General features: G+C 37.0%; 1 protein-coding gene across 1 annotated transcript in view; it reads left to right on the top strand.

Moving 5' to 3' along the window:
- The window catches only part of ITGA2 (integrin subunit alpha 2), a 91,391-nt gene that overhangs the window by 51,008 nt on the left and 22,057 nt on the right, over positions 1-18,326 (top strand). Inside the window, exons 10-18 of the mRNA XM_019736238.2 lie at positions 2,289-2,365; positions 4,132-4,270; positions 5,160-5,305; positions 6,985-7,128; positions 8,791-8,994; positions 9,709-9,845; positions 12,152-12,291; positions 15,528-15,679; positions 17,894-18,004. Coding sequence (XP_019591797.2) covers positions 2,289-2,365; positions 4,132-4,270; positions 5,160-5,305; positions 6,985-7,128; positions 8,791-8,994; positions 9,709-9,845; positions 12,152-12,291; positions 15,528-15,679; positions 17,894-18,004 — 1,250 coding nt within the window. The remainder of the gene's footprint in view (positions 1-2,288; positions 2,366-4,131; positions 4,271-5,159; positions 5,306-6,984; positions 7,129-8,790; positions 8,995-9,708; positions 9,846-12,151; positions 12,292-15,527; positions 15,680-17,893; positions 18,005-18,326) is intronic.

Here is an 18,326-nt window from a genome sequence, read left to right as displayed (position 1 = left end):
AATTATTTAAAAAAATAAATCAACTTTACTTGGTACCTAAAAGATAGCAAATAATGTCTAATCTTGGAGAGATTAAGGAGAAGCAAAAAAGCTCATACATTGTTGATAAGATTATAAATTGTATAACATTTTGAGGGGCAATTTAGTAATATCTCTTATAATCGTAAATAGTTTTACCTTTTTGCACTAGTAGTTCTATAATCATAAAAAGTTTTCCTTTTTTTATACTGTGTTATATAATTTCTGAAATTCTTGAATTTGTTTACAAAAACATGTATACTTTAAAATTAGAAAAATACAATGAAGATTTTTAGTAGTTCAGATTTTGAGGAAACATTATATTTACCAGTTCTACAGTAATTTACTTATATGGCCTTGGAAGATCTACTCATTATATGGAGGACTGAAACATACTGAGTACAAAATCCCACATGACCCAAATCCTGGATCCTGATGGTTAACCTAAATAACTTTCAGCAATAAAGAGCATATTTTATTGAGCACCTACTATATGCATCATGAACTGCTTCTGAAATTGGGTCCAAGGGGATTGCATAAATTAAGTATTCATTGCTCAGTCATATCTTCATCTCCTGATTATCCACTGGAAATTTCTATCCAAAAAGTTATGTTAGTTCTTAAACATCCTGTGGTGCTTCTAAGTTCTTTAAATCATCCTCAAAGTCTAATGTGCCCTGAGAAAATAAAGAATTATTTGGCTACCTATTGTAATAATTTTGGTTGGTTGTGGTGGCATGAATATGAACAATTGTAATGCAGTCTAAAAGCTAACTGGAAATGATTTCATGTATTATCTGCTAGTATGGATTTTCGGGGAACACTGCTCTACTTTATTAAAAATCATCTTAACTCATCTTGCATAAGTTATTACACCTTCTGAATAAGTTACCATGTGGTGTGATACAGTTTGTCTTCTCTATATTAGAGTGGCAGTCCAGGAATTTAGCTTTGTTTTTGCAAAGATTAGTGAGACTTATGTATTTTGACCACACTGTATGGAAAATGAACACTAATTGAGTCTTATGGTTCTAGTGTCAGAGGCAAGCATTTATGTTGAGAGAGGACAAAATTCCCAGTTGGTAAAATTCCTACTCAATCTTGAATCCTGGTTCCTGAAGCCTAACCCAAATATGTTTAGCACAGCCTTCACTACAGATCAATTGCTGAACTATTCCCATTGCATCTGAGACATATGTGCATTTATTAGTACCAATATTTAAAAGGTAAAAATTCACATAGTTTCTTAGCTAGTAATGATAATTTGTTTTTTAAAGTCCATCACCTCAGTTTTCATCTTACGTCATCCCACATATTGAGTGTTCTTTGATATCAGGAACTGCATAAATATATCAATAAATATATTAATACATAATCAAGATAAATGCTGTTGATGTAAGAAACATCCAAACCTATGGAGATTTGTTTTGTTTATTTGAGCCAAACTGACAATTGCTGGGAGGCAAAAATCTCAATGGATTGAGAAAATTCTCCAGAGAATGGTAGTTTTGCAGGTTATTTTTTCAATTAGAATCAAAGGAGGAGTCGTAAGGAGGGTTGTGTGAAATCCATTGGTGATAGAATAAGAGGGTGGGAGAAGGCAAAGCTGGGAAATCTCTGGGATTGGATAAAAAGTGAAACAGAGAGACACATACCTGTTTTACATTGGTGGGTACAGTATCATTAATAATTAACATTTACAGCACAAAGAGATGGTATTAGGGAACAGATAACAATAAGGGGACTGTGGTCTCCTGCTCTGGTTCAGTGGGTGTGCCCTCAGTGGTCTGGAAAAGGAGATTACTCTAACATTTCAAAGGTATGTTATCTTAGATACCAAAAGATAATAGGCTCATTTAAGGTAAAGCTTGACCTTTATCAAGGAAGCTGCAGGCCTGGGACATGACTACCCCCATGACCTGCTTTGAGTTAGGAATTTTTATATTCAGACCATCCTGTGTGGTTACTCGTGGTCTCTGAGTTTGTAGGGCCTGCCATGCAGGCTTCCCCTGAGCATGTCAGGTTTCGTGTGTGGCTCCTTTTTCATCCACAGTTCCAACTTCAAACAATACCTTGGAAATATTGTGTGTTTCCATATCTGCAGAGTACTTTGTTAGTGGTTTCTTACTCTCAGAATTTACCAGCTCTGTATTTTTGAGTAAACACTAGAACAGTGTGTGTTTGTGTGTGTAGGCACGTGTGTGCGTGTGTTTGAAAATTTGATTTAAAATTGATGACAATGATATAATTTTTGAAACTGCTATTTCCAGGTACTGTTCAAGGAGGAGATAAGTTCCAGATGGAAATGTCACAAGTGGGATTCAGCGCAGATTACACCCCTCAAAATGTGTGTATATCACATAACTTCCTGCCATGGCTTAATGATTCTGGGCATGGTGGCCTTATACATAAAATGGGAAAAACAGCCATCTAGTGATCAACAGTTCTGATTCCTAGTCATAATCACTTAGTTTCTTCGTGCTGCTGATTTGCAATCCAAAAAACAAAAGTTAATAATGCCTTCCCTTCCCCATTTCACAGGGATTTTGTATGGGAAAAAAAACAAAAAGATAATATACGAGAAAGCCTTTGAGCGCTCCAGGGAACAGGCACTGTGTTAATTCAAGGTATTATTGTAGGCATTTCCCTTGAATCAATTAATAACTGGAAAAGTTTGTAAAAACGCAGACTCTTGTCATCACTGTCATTGTTGAATTCTGAGTTGCCATAATATCTCCTTGCTAAGAGCAGAGACACAAAATAGTTGAAAAAGGAAGGAATGAGGAAAGCTGTGAGATGGGACGTTTTCTTAGCTCAGCCAAAGTCCACTCTTCTTTCTCAGAAGCATCCATCTCCCTGGCCTCTGATTCTAACTCTACTCAAGATATGAGCGGAGTAGTAAAAAGGCAAAGAGCTGGGTGACATTAAGAAATATTCAGGGACAAATATGAACTCAGAGGATTTGAGCAGCATAACAAAGGACCAGACACAGCTTGTTTTCTCTCTAGAATTAAAGGTGCTGACTTTTTCTGGATCACCAGTTGTTAGAGATGTTCATAAAAGTTACAGGTCTTTCCCTCAAAATAAAATAAAATAAAGTAAAATAAAATATCTACACACAGAGAATTTTGCACACAGTTTCCTGAGGTTTTCGTACACTTTCTGAACCCCTTGCTGCTCCCCAGATTCAGAGTCCTAGATTTATGACAATTATTCACATAGTTTCGTGGTCTGTTATTCTCAAAATGAAACATACCATTTCCCTATTTGCTATTTTTTAATGGCTTATACTTTTCAATCCAAAATCGTATCATTCATGTTTCCCAATATCTACGATCAAAAATTTTAAAATAATAAATCCCATCCTGACCAACCCGGCCTTTTACGAGGGTTTATAGCTTTGAATATTCGGATTGGGCTCTGAGTCAGTCCAGAGTCAGTCATCTTCTTGGCCCTCCCCCCTAACCAGTGCTGACCTTTGGCTGTTTTCTTTACATTAGATTGAATGTCACAACTACAAGTGCCTTTGGTAGCTGTGCTGTTTTGAAATAATTGGGATAGGACAGAGTTGAAAGAGGAACATTTGAGGAAGAGTCAAGAAGAATGAAGAAGAAAGTTGAAATTAGAATGGGTCTGACATGGGTGGGATAGCAGCGCCACCGGACCTCTTCCTTCCTCTGTCAGCGGCACTTCCTATTTCTCAAGCCTGCCTCATTCCAGACTTTTCTTAGGAATCTGTGACTGGAGGCTCCTTTCTGACTTCTTTCTAAAGGCTCACAGCTCTTCAGCATTTGCAAATATGTGCCTTTGAATGAAAATTTGAAGATGGCTATGTGCTCCTCGTGACTACAGCTTATTACAAAGATTTATCTATACAATGTGTGGTACTAAATAAAGCTTGAGGTAGCACAGCCCTCAGGAAGCCTTGTCCGGCACAAATAGATTAAAACAGTTCTGAGATATATCAATATACATTTGTATCATTTTACTTCATCATGCTCAGTTTTGTTTTCCTTAAATCAAGGTGATTTATTTCAATGGTTTGCTTACCCTGCATTTTTGTGATTTTAAGGTGGTTTGTTTTTAATGATCTTCATTTTTTAATTATCTTAGGATATTCTGATGCTGGGTGCAGTAGGAGCTTACGACTGGAGTGGAACTGTTGTTCAGCAGACATCTCATGGACATTTGATCTTTCCTAAACAAGCCTTTGACCAAACTCTGCAAGATAGAAATCACAGTTCATTTTTAGGTAAGGCATGGCAACCTTTGGCTCAGTACATTTAAGTTCCTCCTTTAAACCAGCTCCTGGTTGAACCTCAGAACCAGTTCAAAACATCCCTTAAACTGTCATCTATTTATTATATTTGTGACACATATTTGTGTTGCCTCATTGCCAATCAGGCCTTCACCCATAACCAGTTAATGAAATGCTATATTATTCTCACTAATCTCTTCTGGCTGTTCAAGCAGTTGTTATTCCTGGGACATAATTGTGTTTCTCCAAAGTGGAAATAGTTCCTAAAAGCCAGTACAGTTAGTAGTAGTCTTATATTAATTTAGAGTTCTTTGTATTTTTGTTCCTACAAAAAGCAATTACCGATTTTGAGTACTACTATAGGATGGGCTATTCTATCGATGTAAACATTTAAACCCTCCCAACAACTCTTTGAGTGAAGTATTAGTATCCCCATTGTACCTTTGAAAGCCAATGAGGTTAATGACTTGCCTAAAAATGTGAACAACTTAGTAAGTGGTAAATCCAGAATTTGAACCTGGAACTGTCTGACTCTAATGACTATGTTCTTTCCACTGTGCAATATTGCCTTTTGAATTCATTTAACTATTCATTAAACAAATATTTGTTGAATGCCAGGTTCATGAGTGGCTGATGGGAACAACCCAGAATCTAGGGTTCTAGGGTCTACCTTTATACATAGATGTCCACCTACGCAGGACAGTCAAAAGGCAGAAGCAGTTCACCTTAGAAAAAGGAAGACGTGCCCGTGATGAGATGCTCAGGACACCAGGAACTGTGCCTCACACCTAACAAGAAAGGACCGCAATCATCTCTACTAACTCTGCAGGCCTATCTGGCTGAGATATTCAGTGGTACCTACTCTGTAACTCCTTCTTTCTAGGTTATTCTGTGGCTGCAATTTCTACTGGAAAAAGCATCCACTTTGTTGCTGGCGCTCCTCGGGCAAATTATACTGGCCAGATAGTGCTGTATAGTGTCAACAAGAACGGCAATGTCACAGTTATTCAGGCTCGCAGAGGTGACCAGGTAAAGTCCATTTTTAGCAGGTAAAATTAATTTTAGGGACAACCAGGGCAGGTGGGGAGTGGGAAGCTGGTAGAAATGAAAACTACCATTAATTGACTGCCTAACCTGTGGTTGGCTCTGTAATTTGCCTTTACTTTAATATTCCTTAAATCTTTACAAAAATACTGAGAACTACCATCTCCTTTTGACAGGTTACTGACAGAGTAACTACCTTTCTAAGGTCACTTGGTTTTCATGGGGTTGAACTGCCATTAAAACCCATTCCCCGGTGGCCTCAAAGCCTGTATTGTTTGGCTACTTCCCACTCCATATTTTTGATTCCCCAGATTAATGATGCATGGGCGTTATTTAGTCATGATGACAGACACCTAACCATGGCTTTGTAGGCAAGCGCCTACTAGGAGCCAAGGATTTGGAGGCGAGACAATGAGAAGAAGGGAGCAGGATAGCTGAGCTACTGCATCTGGGCCTGTCAATCTGTCCTATTGCTTTGACCTCTCTGAAAGTAAAGCAACTCTCTTCTTTGCCATTTTTTTCTCACGTGTGACCGTTTCGTAGTCAGAAGGTATCATGACTCCTAGTCATGGTCCACTAGAGCTAAGGGCAGCTGATAGATTCCTATTTCCTTACTAAGCAGTTTTGACACATGGGCTTGGCACATATTTGAAAGGAGCATCATGGATCTCCAACAACTAAGAGGAATTTTTCTTCCTTGAGTATCTACAGATTTCTCTTCTCTGGGATTAAGTCTGAGTCCATTGTCTCCATGAATTTTCCAGGAGTAAGAAGACCTGAGTCTTTGACTTTCTTGACCAAAAACCAGCTATGGTCACATACATTTCTTTCTTCTAATATGTTAAAGAAGGGTGCTTTTATTTTGAAAAGGAATCATTTCTTATTCATTGTCAAATCCTTAAGAGGTATTCACAGAGGCATATGTTGAACATCAGTTAAATGGGACGAACATTCAAATTCCCAGATTCCCAGCCTCCTTTATTTCACTTTATCTCCACCTAGTCCTTGCGTCCCTATCTATCTGGCAATTACTGTCCTGACCCAGATCATGCCATGGTCATGTATATCACTCATGTTTTCCCACTCCTCTTTACCTAGAAAGCTCCCTGTCATCTTTTAAGATGCAATTCAAATAATACTTAATCTTTCTAACTCTTCTTGACTCCCTTGTACTCTAATAACACAGCATTTGGTACTTGCCTCTATAATAATATATTTTACCATGGACCCACAATTATTTGTTCCACTTCCCTCTTCCCCTTCCCCTTCTCTATAATACACCCCATATAACTTTTAAGTGTTTCTCTTTTAAGTGTTGTCTTCAACCCATCAGCATCAGAGACACCTGGAGTGTTTGTTTAAAATACTGTTTTCTGGATAGCATCCTAGGCATTGCATCAGACTCTCTGGAAATGGGTCTTAGGAATCTGTATTTTAAAGATACTTTCTTGGTGATTTTCATGCACACTAAGGTTTAAGAGCCTTCGATGGTGATACAAGCTGCGAGAAGGGACTATGTTATCCGTCTTTATGTTCCTAGCACTTTATAAGTATGTAGTAAACGCTCACTTTTTGTTTGTTGAATGCATAAATAAAAGTTCAGTGTAACGGTAGGAGCATATGAACCCTACGGATCCTAAAGTTAATATGCTTTATTACTCCAGATTGGCTCCTATTTTGGTAGTGTGCTGTGTTCAGTTGATGTGGATAAAGACAACATTACAGATGTGCTCTTGGTAGGTGCCCCAATGTACATGAATGACCTAAAGAAAGAGGAAGGAAGAGTCTACCTGTTTACTATCACAAAGGTAAAAAAAATTATTACACTGACTTAGTTTAATTTGCTTTAGTATTGGCAAATGAAAAGCTAACCTGCATTTTTGCAGATTAAAGAAAATTTACTAATAATGCTAATTTTCATATATAGTATGGTTTATATTCATCAATTTGAGGATTTCACCATTAAGTTATAATTTTAAAAATCACATTAAAAAGCATAACCTAGAGCTTAATATATAGTGCCATTTTCCATGAGAGGTCTTTGAATATGTGTTCTCTTATTCAAATAAGTTGTTATAAATTCATATCATTTTATAAACACACATACACACACACACACACACACACATACACACACACATATACACACATTTGTGTATTTCCCAAGTCTCTTATCCAATTATTCTTTGCTGTCAAGGGATAACAATAACAGGTCAAAACTATCTTGTTAACATTTTACAGTGAAAAGGACAAATTGTACCAGGCACTTTGGAAACCTCCATATAATCCTGGATGCTTTCTACATTAGTTTGTCAGGAAATTCCATTGCTTTGTGTAACATTTAGGTATATATCCAACTCTTGGAATTTCTAGTCTTTGCACATAAAACTTAGCATACTCTAACATGGAAAACACAGTTTTTCCAACTTGTAAACTGAACTCTCTAAATCCATGCACATAAATATAGTGACATAGAAAATTAGATGACTATAGAAGGGAAAGGATGGAAAATGACAAGCTGATATTAATATAGTAAATATTATGTTTAACTATTGTGATATTTTTGTCCTACCTTATTTATTTAAATTAATGTAAAAATTTCTTGAACAGAAGCAATTAAAACAATTCTAAAGCATTTAAAGAATGTATAATTGAGTATTCAATAAGGGAAGGGCATATCTACTTGTCTGAAAATTTAACAAATCCCAATTTCTTAAATGTTTCTTGCTTATCAACTATTCTGAATTATCATTAATTGCTGAAAGTAAGAAGATCTCCTAATACTTTATCAAACTTAGTAACAAATTGATTTCTAGAAGATTATATAGAGGAAAAAGAATCAACACCTCACCCAGTTTCATGGTTGAGGAACATTGCTTTCTTGTGAAGTCATGAAATATTTCCATTCTTAACTTCAAAATCTAAAACAATTGTGTCTTTTTAAGGAAATTTCTTTGGGTAGAACTATTTAGTGTTTCTTATAATGGGATATTAACAATCTCATTTTTCACTCCTTATACCATTATAATTATGCCACTGTTCAGTAATTTTTAAGTAAAAGCCTAAATTAAGATTTTGTATTTTATTTTGTCTCTACCTTAATTTTATTCAAGATATTAGTAGATTTTCACCAAAAAAATGTTTAAATCAAAAGGTTTAGAAACAGGTGAAAATACTAATATTGAGGAAAAATAGAGACAAAGGAATAGATACTTTTCTACAGGTTGTGTAGCTACAGTAAACAGAATTGCCTCATTTCACCTTGGTGTATGAGCAGACACTCTATGGCCTTACTAAAATTTTTATTTATAATTCTCACCATAATTAGAAAATTTTGAATTCTAGGTTTACAACCCTATCTATATTTAACAATTTGCAAGTTGGTTTGGGCATCATTTGCTCTGAATTTTAATTATGAAAGTTGTAAAGTTTGCTTTAATCATCCCCCATTTTTGTATCCCTTTTGCAAGGGCATTTTGAATGGGCACAAATTTCTTGAAGGCCCGAAGGGGGTTGAAAATGCTCGGTTTGGTTCAGCAATTGCAGCTCTCTCAGACATCAACATGGATGGCTTTAATGATGTGATAGTTGGTTCACCTTTGGAAAATCAGAACTCTGGAGCTGTGTACATCTACAATGGTCAGAAGGGCATCATTCGTACAAAGTATTCCCAGGTAATCCATGAGTTTCATGGTGATGTATTTACATGTGAGTGTCATCGTGTTGGACCTAGAGACTATCACGTGGACCATCCAGTCCATCCTTCTTCTTTTATAACTTTGTTCACTCAATCAGTAAATATTCAGTGAGCTGCTACTGTGTGTCAAGGACTGTTATATTCATTGGGGATGCTGTAAAGAACAGGACAGACAGAACTCTGTTCTTCATGGATCTTACATTCTTGTGTAAGAGACAGAGGAAAAGTATGATAAATAAAATAAAATGTTCCAGATAGTAATACATGATAAGAAATTTTTTAAAAACTAAAATAGGGAATACATTTTCAGGAATGGGAGGTGTCAGGTATTTGAAAAGGTGACCAAGAAGGCCTCGCTGAGAAGGCAACTTTTGAGTAAAGACCAGTGAGGTAGGAGAGGAATCAGGACCTGAATTTGCATCAACTCCTTCCCGGTTCACTGATCTTTCACTGCTTCGTGCTGGTTTGTGATTTTATGTTAAGATTAATGCTGTTTCTTTGATGAAAATATGGCTGCAAGAAGGATAAACAGATTAGATAAGATGTGATTGAAATATCAGTGGAATTTTATGAAGAATGAAGCTACCTGGGAAATGGCTATGTAGAGAATTTAACAATACCGTATAGAAGCTGCCTTTTTTCTGTTTCAGTTATTGTGCACTATAATTTCTTGTCAAACTTGCTCTTTCAGAAAATCTTAGGATCCGATGGAGCCTTTAGGAGCCATCTCCAGTACTTCGGGAGATCCTTAGATGGCTTTGGAGACTTAAATGGGGATTCCATCACGGATGTGTCCATTGGTGCCTTTGGACAAGTTATTCAGCTCTGGTGAGTCAGTGAGAGCCAGAAAGACACAAATCAGCTAACTGAAAACTGACCTGCTAAGTAGAACATGTTGCTGTGCTGGTTATTGTGGAAATGCCACACGCATTATATAAGACTCTAGGATGCTTGTATGGCATGGTTTGCATAAGGGAAGGAATATGTTTTCCTTGGTGGGAGAAAAAAAATATTTGCCTAACATTAGAACTAAGTTTCTCAGCTCTACGTGGTGAGCAGAAGTGCATTGAAAAGACAAAGTCCTTATATGGTATCCAGGAAGTTTTGAGATATTATCTCCAAATAGCCTTACCTCAGCACACGGAAAGGAGGCCTCATGAGAATGCCCTAAAAACACTGAGCACTCAGACCACACAAGTAAAGTGCAACTTCTCATGTGGTTAAAAGGTATCTTTTAGAATTATTAGTCATAAACCAGAAGCCATTATTTAGCTTTAGCTGACCTCTCATTGACCTCAGTAGGAGTTGACGAGCAAGGGGGTGAGGGTGGCGGGGAACAAGAAGGGATTCAAGGACCATATGATTCAAGGACAAAAATAAATATATTGGATGGGTGAGGTAATAGAATCAGAAAGAGAGAATTTTATCAAGAGTCCCCAAGAAAATATAGATCAGCCATTCATTTGTTTCTGTTGAAAAATGTGTTTTAAATGTAAAATATATCAAGAATAGAAAAACACTACATATCGATGCTGTTTTCTTTTTAAGTTTAATGATACTATTTAAAGTATCTCACTTGTGCTTTTAAAGGATGAAATGCACTGTTTTTAGTGCATTATTTTAATGAAACCCTCTGTGGAAAAAATACAACTCAAGGATAATATTTAAGACTTTAAAAATTACGAAACTATATTTATTGAATAAAATCAGTTAACATCAATTAAGAGTAGCTTACCATTAGAAAAATACAAGGTGTGATAACATAATTGTATGACTGATTTTTAAACAATAAGAAATCCCACCTTTCAGTGAATACCACCCTGAAGCCATCTTGGTAGCTTTTTTCCTTGGTTGGCTATATCCCTACTATGCTATAACACTCTCTTTAATATAGTCAATAATGGCCAAACTTTTTTCTTTAAAGGTGGATTTGATTCTTCAAAAAAGTTAAGACACATGAAATCAAATCAATTTATTAAGGTTCAGTCAAGCTAGGTTAAGACCATTTTGTGGTCACATTCCTATAAGGTGCTGAGACTGGTTTTTCTGGTGACTTCCTGAGACTAGTTTTTAAAAAACAAGTTTACAAAACAATTTACATCAGTTCTACCTCTATTGGGATCGGTGCTCAGTTTCTCAAAGAGATTGACTTAAAGAAAATATTCACTTAGACATTGTAGATCCTGTAAGTTTGAGGACGTGTTGCATTTGTGATGAGATGTTTTATGACTGCTTATTAGGCGACCTGATAGATTCATGATTAACTATCTTAATAATTTTTCAATGGACTCAAGTCCTGAAATTAAAAGAAAATGTTTTCTGTCTTCTTGTGGTACTTTTCAAAACAGGTTAATTATTCATTACTACTTGATTTTTTTGTAAGGAAGTTAAGGGTGTATACAAATTAGACCATGGGCTCCAAATCTCTCACTTGCTAATAACTATTACTCAGCGAACTGGCAAGTTACCAAATGTCTTTGTGTCTCAGACTGTTTCATTAATAAAATGGAGATAATATTTGTTCTCCCCCTTTCACAGGAGTATTGTAGCAGCAAATGAGCCATGTGTATGGGAAAGCCCTTCAGATATCTAAAGGGCTAAACTAGAGTCAGAAGTCTGTAGCACCCTGCCTGAGATGGATTCCTTAGCCACATTCTGGCATCAGGCTAATTGTCACTGTCCTCGTCTTAAGCCACACTTCAGTGACTCATTGCCAGCCATTGAGGCAACAAGCGCCTCACAACACCCACAGCCGCGCCTCAGTCCTGCCACCCCCACCTTGCCACCTACTCTCTCCCCTACCTTTATGAAAAGAGTGAATATCACTGCATTCGAATGGCAACACAACAGAGACCATGACTTTGTACTTCACCTGCAAAGAGGTTACTGATTCTCATCCTGTGCTCAAGCGTGCATTCATTAAACAAAAAATATTAAGTGTGAATTATGCGAATACAATCACAAAAAGAACATTATCTCTACCTGCCATCTTACAGTTTTCAAATATGAAATAGTGCTAAAGTGCTTAGATGGAGAGTAGAGAATAACTGGATAATGCTGGCACTGGGTCCCCTATGTAAAGGTTATATGCGCACTCAGCAGTATGTCACTCTGTTTCCATTTATGTCTTTCAGGTCACAGAGTATTGCTGATGTATCTGTAGATGCTTCATTCACACCAGAGAAAATCATTTTGTTCAACAAGAATGCTGAAATAAGCCTCAAACTGTGCTTCAGTGCAAAGTTTAGACCTACTAAGCAAAACAATCAAGTGGGTGAGTAGCCCTGAAATAATCTGTATGGAGACAGGTTTGCTTATAGAGCTTTAGTCCTGAATGTAACCTATATGTGGAGTTTGTAGACCAAAACAAACAAGGGTCTTAAGTTGCAGACATTTAAATTCTCATACATTTGAGGTGCCTGAGAATGGTTAATTAGGTATGGAATGTTTGTTTAGATCTTCCTCTGTCATCTCTAGAAGGTGCTATTCTGCAGAAAGTTGTAATCTCTGTGGCATAATCGAGGGCTCTCCCAACTCTAGCCTTCAAGTGTCTCTTATCCACAAGTCTCTTACTGAAAACCTTGGGCACATAGATTATGCTGGACTACAGCCTGTATTAAAGGAGAGCTCTGTATGTTGGCTCTGCCATGATCTAAGTCGTGTGTTCAGTACAAGTACCAAATATTGTTCCTATTCTTGAGGAATTAATAAGCATGAAATAATGAGAAAATATAAAACAATTTATGATTTATGTGCACTGTTTTCAATTTTCTAAATAATCCAGAGAAGTGAGTAAAAGTCTGAGACATGTTGTATCAGCAAGTGAGAGTGAGGAAAACTGGGCAAATGTCAACAAGAAGTGGCATCGTCTCTCTCCTGGTCCAGGGCTTGGTCATCTTTCAGGGCTTGGGTGAGGTCCTGCGTCCTCTCTCAAGTCTTTTGTAAGCACTCCATCTCCCCTTCATTTCTCCTGCTCCAGTTGTGTCCTCACCCTCCACATGTAGCAGTTGATTTAGTACTTGATTCAACTCTACCTTCTTTCATTTGCTGCTGTTTCATGGGTCCTAATCTCCCTGCATCAGCTTTTGATTCTAAACTTCAGAAACTTATAGTTCCTGCATGTATGTCATTAAATGGTATACAAACTTAAAGACTAGAAATATAGAAGCAGGCTATTTGTTACAATTCATACCAAGAAATAAATAGATTATGAACACAAAGCAGAAGTTAGATTCACATCTTGGCACACTTTCCATGTTTTCCTACTTTTCTTGTCTATCTGGCCTTTTTTCCCTTCAGATGCTCAATCACTGACCCAATTCTGATTAGCCCATCTCACAGACCTGCCTTATAGCACATCCATCTGAGGAGCCATGATCGTTCAGTCAAAAACCATTAACTGTGTAATCATTCAGTGGCAAGATGTAATGTACAGCTTGGTGACTATAGTTGATAATACTGTGTTTATTTCATATTTTGAAAGTTGCTGCAAGAGTAGATTTTAAAAGAAGTTCTCACAACAAAAACAGTTGTAACTGTGAGGTGACTGATGTGTTACCTAACCTTATTGTGGTAATCATTTTGAGATTATATGTATATATATATATAAAATCATTATACTTTATACCTTAAACATAAACAATGTTGTATGTCAATGATATCTCAATAAAGGGAAAAAATATTAAGTGGCTAGTCTGCCTGAAAGATTAATTTGGAAAATACATTAGCTGGCTGAAATGGCTGGCTGGTCACCTCTCCTGATGCTGTAGCATGGATTTGTCTCACGTATCTTCCTTCCACTTTTTGACTGTATTTACTCCCTTCTGCTGCCACACACTTGGAAGAGAATTTCTGCTTTCAGAGAACTTCCTCCCCGTCTACCCACTGTCTAGGGTCTCTGGGTCCTGCTGTCGGGCACCTTTCTCTTTCAATCCTTTTCCTTGATGCCTTCAGGTCCGTAGAGACCAGCCGGTCATGATCGTTTGTTACTTAACTGCTTGGCTGGCAATCATAGTATGTAAGACATGAATTCCATCTTCACAACTTTGAAAAGTAAAATTATAAAGCATATGGTCTTTATTATTTGTTTCATTAGGTGCTCATTCCAGTTTAAAATTAACAACATAGTTCACACAGTGTGAGGGATATAAATGATAAACGTCTAAGTCTTGCTTTGTCTTGTGCACCTGAAACTAATTAAAAAAATAAATAAATTTAAAAAAAAATTAACAACATAAAAATTAGTATTTTGCCTATGAGACTATTTATCATTTTTAGCAAGCTGCTTGAAAAAAATGACATAGTATTATCATGTGTACTAACTTTGTTCTAGCTACGATCATCTCCCTATCATTATTTTTCCTCTACATTGTTTTTACCACTTATTTTTAGTTTATTTGATTCTGTTATATTTTAGCTATCATTGTTAAACTCCTATGAGCAAGAAAAAGTATGCAATACCAGTAACAGATATTTCAAAGGTAACACGTAGAATTAATGTTTTCGGAAGTCTATTCAAACTTTAAAATATTGAAAGGTAATAAAATAAGATAGAGTAACCCCAAATAATGCAGTTGGTGCTATGAATAGTATCAGATCGCTCTCAGTTTTGGACATGCAGTCAGCAGACTGTAGTTGAAGATTCTGATCGTTTGGACATTGGGTACTGACATCAGTTTTTATCACATTTGCTTTTCATTTCCATTTCCCTCAATTCTATAGATGAGAAAACGGAGGTCCAAAGAGGTTTAACAAATTGCATGAAGTCGTACAGTTCATAAATGACAGAATTAGGATTCAAACCAAGTGTGTCTGATTAAGAACTTATTACTGCAATGTTGCACACCTTTCTCCATGTAAGCATCTAGAATATGCCAGGCACTGCACATGTCCCCTTGGAATAGCTTAACCAATCCTCAAATAACAGTTATCCTCCCAACTGCATAGAAACAGCAAAAACATGGGGTCTGATTTCAAAATTACCCAAATTTTATTTCTGACCATGCCCTAGCTGTGTGAACTGAGGTGAATTATTTTACCTCTTTTATTTTGTTTATTATCTGAAAACTAGGGTAATAATATCTACTTTCCAGGTTTAATGTAGAACTTGTAAAAGGTAACATAGAAGAATGTGTTCAATTGTAGGCACTCAATAACTGTTCCTTTCCTTTTGTATTACCATGTTATGGGTGATGTTTGGAAAACGATGTTTGAGGGAGTAATTTGACCAACATCATTCAGATTTCCCAGTGGCAAGTTCACTTTTCTTTCCACTGCTTCAAGCCACATTTCTTTAAATTACATTTTTTTGTATCCAGTCACATACATCATACCAGAGCTAGAATTACAAATGTCATGGGCTACCCATGATTCACAATCCATCAATTTAAAGACCATTTTATCTTTTCTCGATGTCAGAGACTTTCTCCAATAAGACAAAATAAAGCAGGGATGCTTTTGCCCTAAAAAATTTTTTTTTGTAATAATATTTGTTTATGATTTTTATCATAGCCATTATATATAACATCACAATTGATGCAGACCTATATTCATCCAGAGTAACCTCCAGGGGGTTATTTAAAGAAAATAATGAAAGGTGCCTGCAGAAGAATATGATAGTAAATCAAGCACAGAGTTGCTCTGAGTTCATCATCCATATACAGGTGAGGCCTCAGGATCATCCCTTTTCCGCTCATTTCTTCTTAAAGGCTAATGAATGATGAAAATCTAAAATGGAAACTTAGGAGTTAGAATATGCTTGTCCTTCTAATCAAATGCTTTTCTAGTTCTATGAACAGGAAGCATATTTCCTTTATGCTAATATAGTCATATTTTATTATAAGTTAGCAGCATTAACTTTTATTTTGGATTACAACTAAAATGGCTAAATATATAAGATTCTTAAAGAAATCAAAGGTACAGTGCTTTATTAAGTGTTTAACAGAGAGAACTTTTAGGTGATAGTAAATTTTATTTTGCCATTTTCCTATCATCGAAAAAATTTATTTATTTTTAAGCCACTAAAAAGGACAATTCCAATTGTGTTTTCCACTACTGGATTTAAATTAATATAAGTGAAGGATGTTAGGTTATGAGATAAAAATTGTTTGCTCTAATCTTATACCATAATTACTATAGTTCAAATGGATTTTGAAAGTCTCCCAAGTAGGAAAATTGCTCTCAGTAGAAAACTTCCAACAGGAAATTCATTTTGTAAATTGTATGAATATTTCCCTAAGAAAACACATAATGGTATTTTAAAGTATAACTTACTCAGGAAACCATTTTTAAAAGAGCTGTTTAAGAACTTCTAGAATATGGTTCTCAGAGTTTAAGATGCGCAAGAATTGCCAAGGAAACTTTTATAAAATGCATAGTCTGGGTCCCCACCACCAGAAATTTGAGGGTTTGAAGGTTTAAAGGGCAGGCACCCCCCAGATATTTCTTATGTAGATAGACGGTGCAGAGACCAGATATCAAGAAATGTTAAGTATAAGAGTTAAATGGAGGCTTAAATGAATTAAAATCAGTTGAGTTGTTTATTGTTCAAGTTGAAGGTTTCTTATTTGTGAAGACAGGACTCTTTCTGTCGTTAAGGGCCAATTATACAGATTATTTAAAGGAATAAAAGCTGATTTCCATTCTCTCCTATCCTTGAGCTAAGTGGTAAATCAAATTAAATGTGTAATCCATTGTGGGGGCCTGAATACAGCCAGGCCGTTGTTCGTATGTAGATCCTATTCACTCTCATGTGCACTTGTGAAGTTTTTAGACGGCGTGTGTTATTTTGGTCAGCTAAGAGATGTTTCCGTTAACACGCCCTATTTGATATCAATCCCGAAGTCCATCCTATGTGCCCACCCTTTGGCCAACTGAGGAAGCATTGCCGTGGAGTCGGGAAGCCATCCTAGTAGTCAGGCCCCCCAGAAGGGCTCAGGACAATAGTAAGTCCTGCCTGTGAATGAACTAAGTGATAACCGAAAGATCACTTCTCAGGAAAAGGCAAATTCAATTTTTAGTGTTCCTCATTTGTGCATTGTTCTTTCCTGACAAGGCCTGGGAAGATGTTTGTGAGGCCTGCTAGATAACACGTACAACCCCGTTTTGGCATTTTTACATTTTTCATTCGCCAGGAAGCTTCAAAAACAAAGTGGCCCATGACTCCTGGAATGCTGCTCGTCCTCCCATTCTATACTAAACACACAGTGGAAGAGTTGTGCTTATAGCCGGGTGGCGTCAGCTTCAGTGACTGCTGAGTGATATGTGCCTCGTCTTCTCTGTGCAGGAGCAGTGCAGCTTCTCAGTCTGCTAGAGCCAGAAGTTGGGGGACCTGGTTTTGCATGTGGGCGTCACCTTTATCTGGTTTTGTAGCGAAGTTAGGTTCTGACAAAAGAAGGGAGACTCGTGTCCATTGCCTGGCAGCCAGCCCAAGTACCTTCCCATCAAGGTCCTAGTATTCCCTCCCGGAAACTTGGTCAGGACCCCTAAGGAGTCTTGGCAATAGGAACTGAAAGGACATAGCCAACAACCCAAGAGCCGGGTGCTGACATAAGGGTCTTCGGAGCATTAAAACTGGGTATATCATCTATTTATAATGGTGTATAAATAATGAGACTACTAATGAGCTTAACTGGGAATTTGCTGCTTCCAGTATTTCCTGAACCCATGTCATTGAGTTTCTTAGTAGTGGACAGGCTAAGAGCAAAATTAGGACAGTAGGGAAGAAGCGAGGGTCTTAAAAATTCAGAACAAGGATATTCTACATAATTGAGAATGGGCTGTGTTCTTAACTGTGAACACCTTTGTGGTCATTTTCTTGTTTTGAAGCTGCCATGCCCTAATAAACTGCGTGTTGTGTGTATGTGTGTATGAGTTAGAAGCCCTCGGATGTTGTCAATGCCTTGGACCTGTGTGTGAACATCAGCCTGGCAAACCCTGGCACCAGCCCTGCCCTCGAAGCCTACGATGAGACTGCCAAGGTCTTCAGTGTAAGTGCGGTTTGCCCTTCCTAGAATTCAGACCGACTAACAGAGTTTCACGTCCCTGCAGTAGTGGTTGAAACATACTTAGGACCTTAGCCTTTAACGTGTTAATTTTCTAAATGCAATAGAATTACTTATGTGTCAAGTTCGCCAGCACATAAACTCCACTAAGGCTGAGATTTTTGTCTTCCTAGTTCACTGCTCTACTCCCAGCCCCATCAGCAGTGCTTGGTTGACCCACCATAGGTGCTCAATAAGTATTTGTTGAAGAAATGAGTAACAATAAAGCAAATGCCTTGGGCTCACCGCCCAAATAAAATGTTACGAA

Source organism: Rhinolophus sinicus, linkage group LG03 (genome assembly GCF_036562045.2).
Source record: "Rhinolophus sinicus isolate RSC01 linkage group LG03, ASM3656204v1, whole genome shotgun sequence".
Taxonomy (NCBI): Eukaryota; Metazoa; Chordata; class Mammalia; order Chiroptera; family Rhinolophidae; genus Rhinolophus; species Rhinolophus sinicus.
This window is presented reverse-complemented; position numbering and strand designations above follow the sequence as displayed.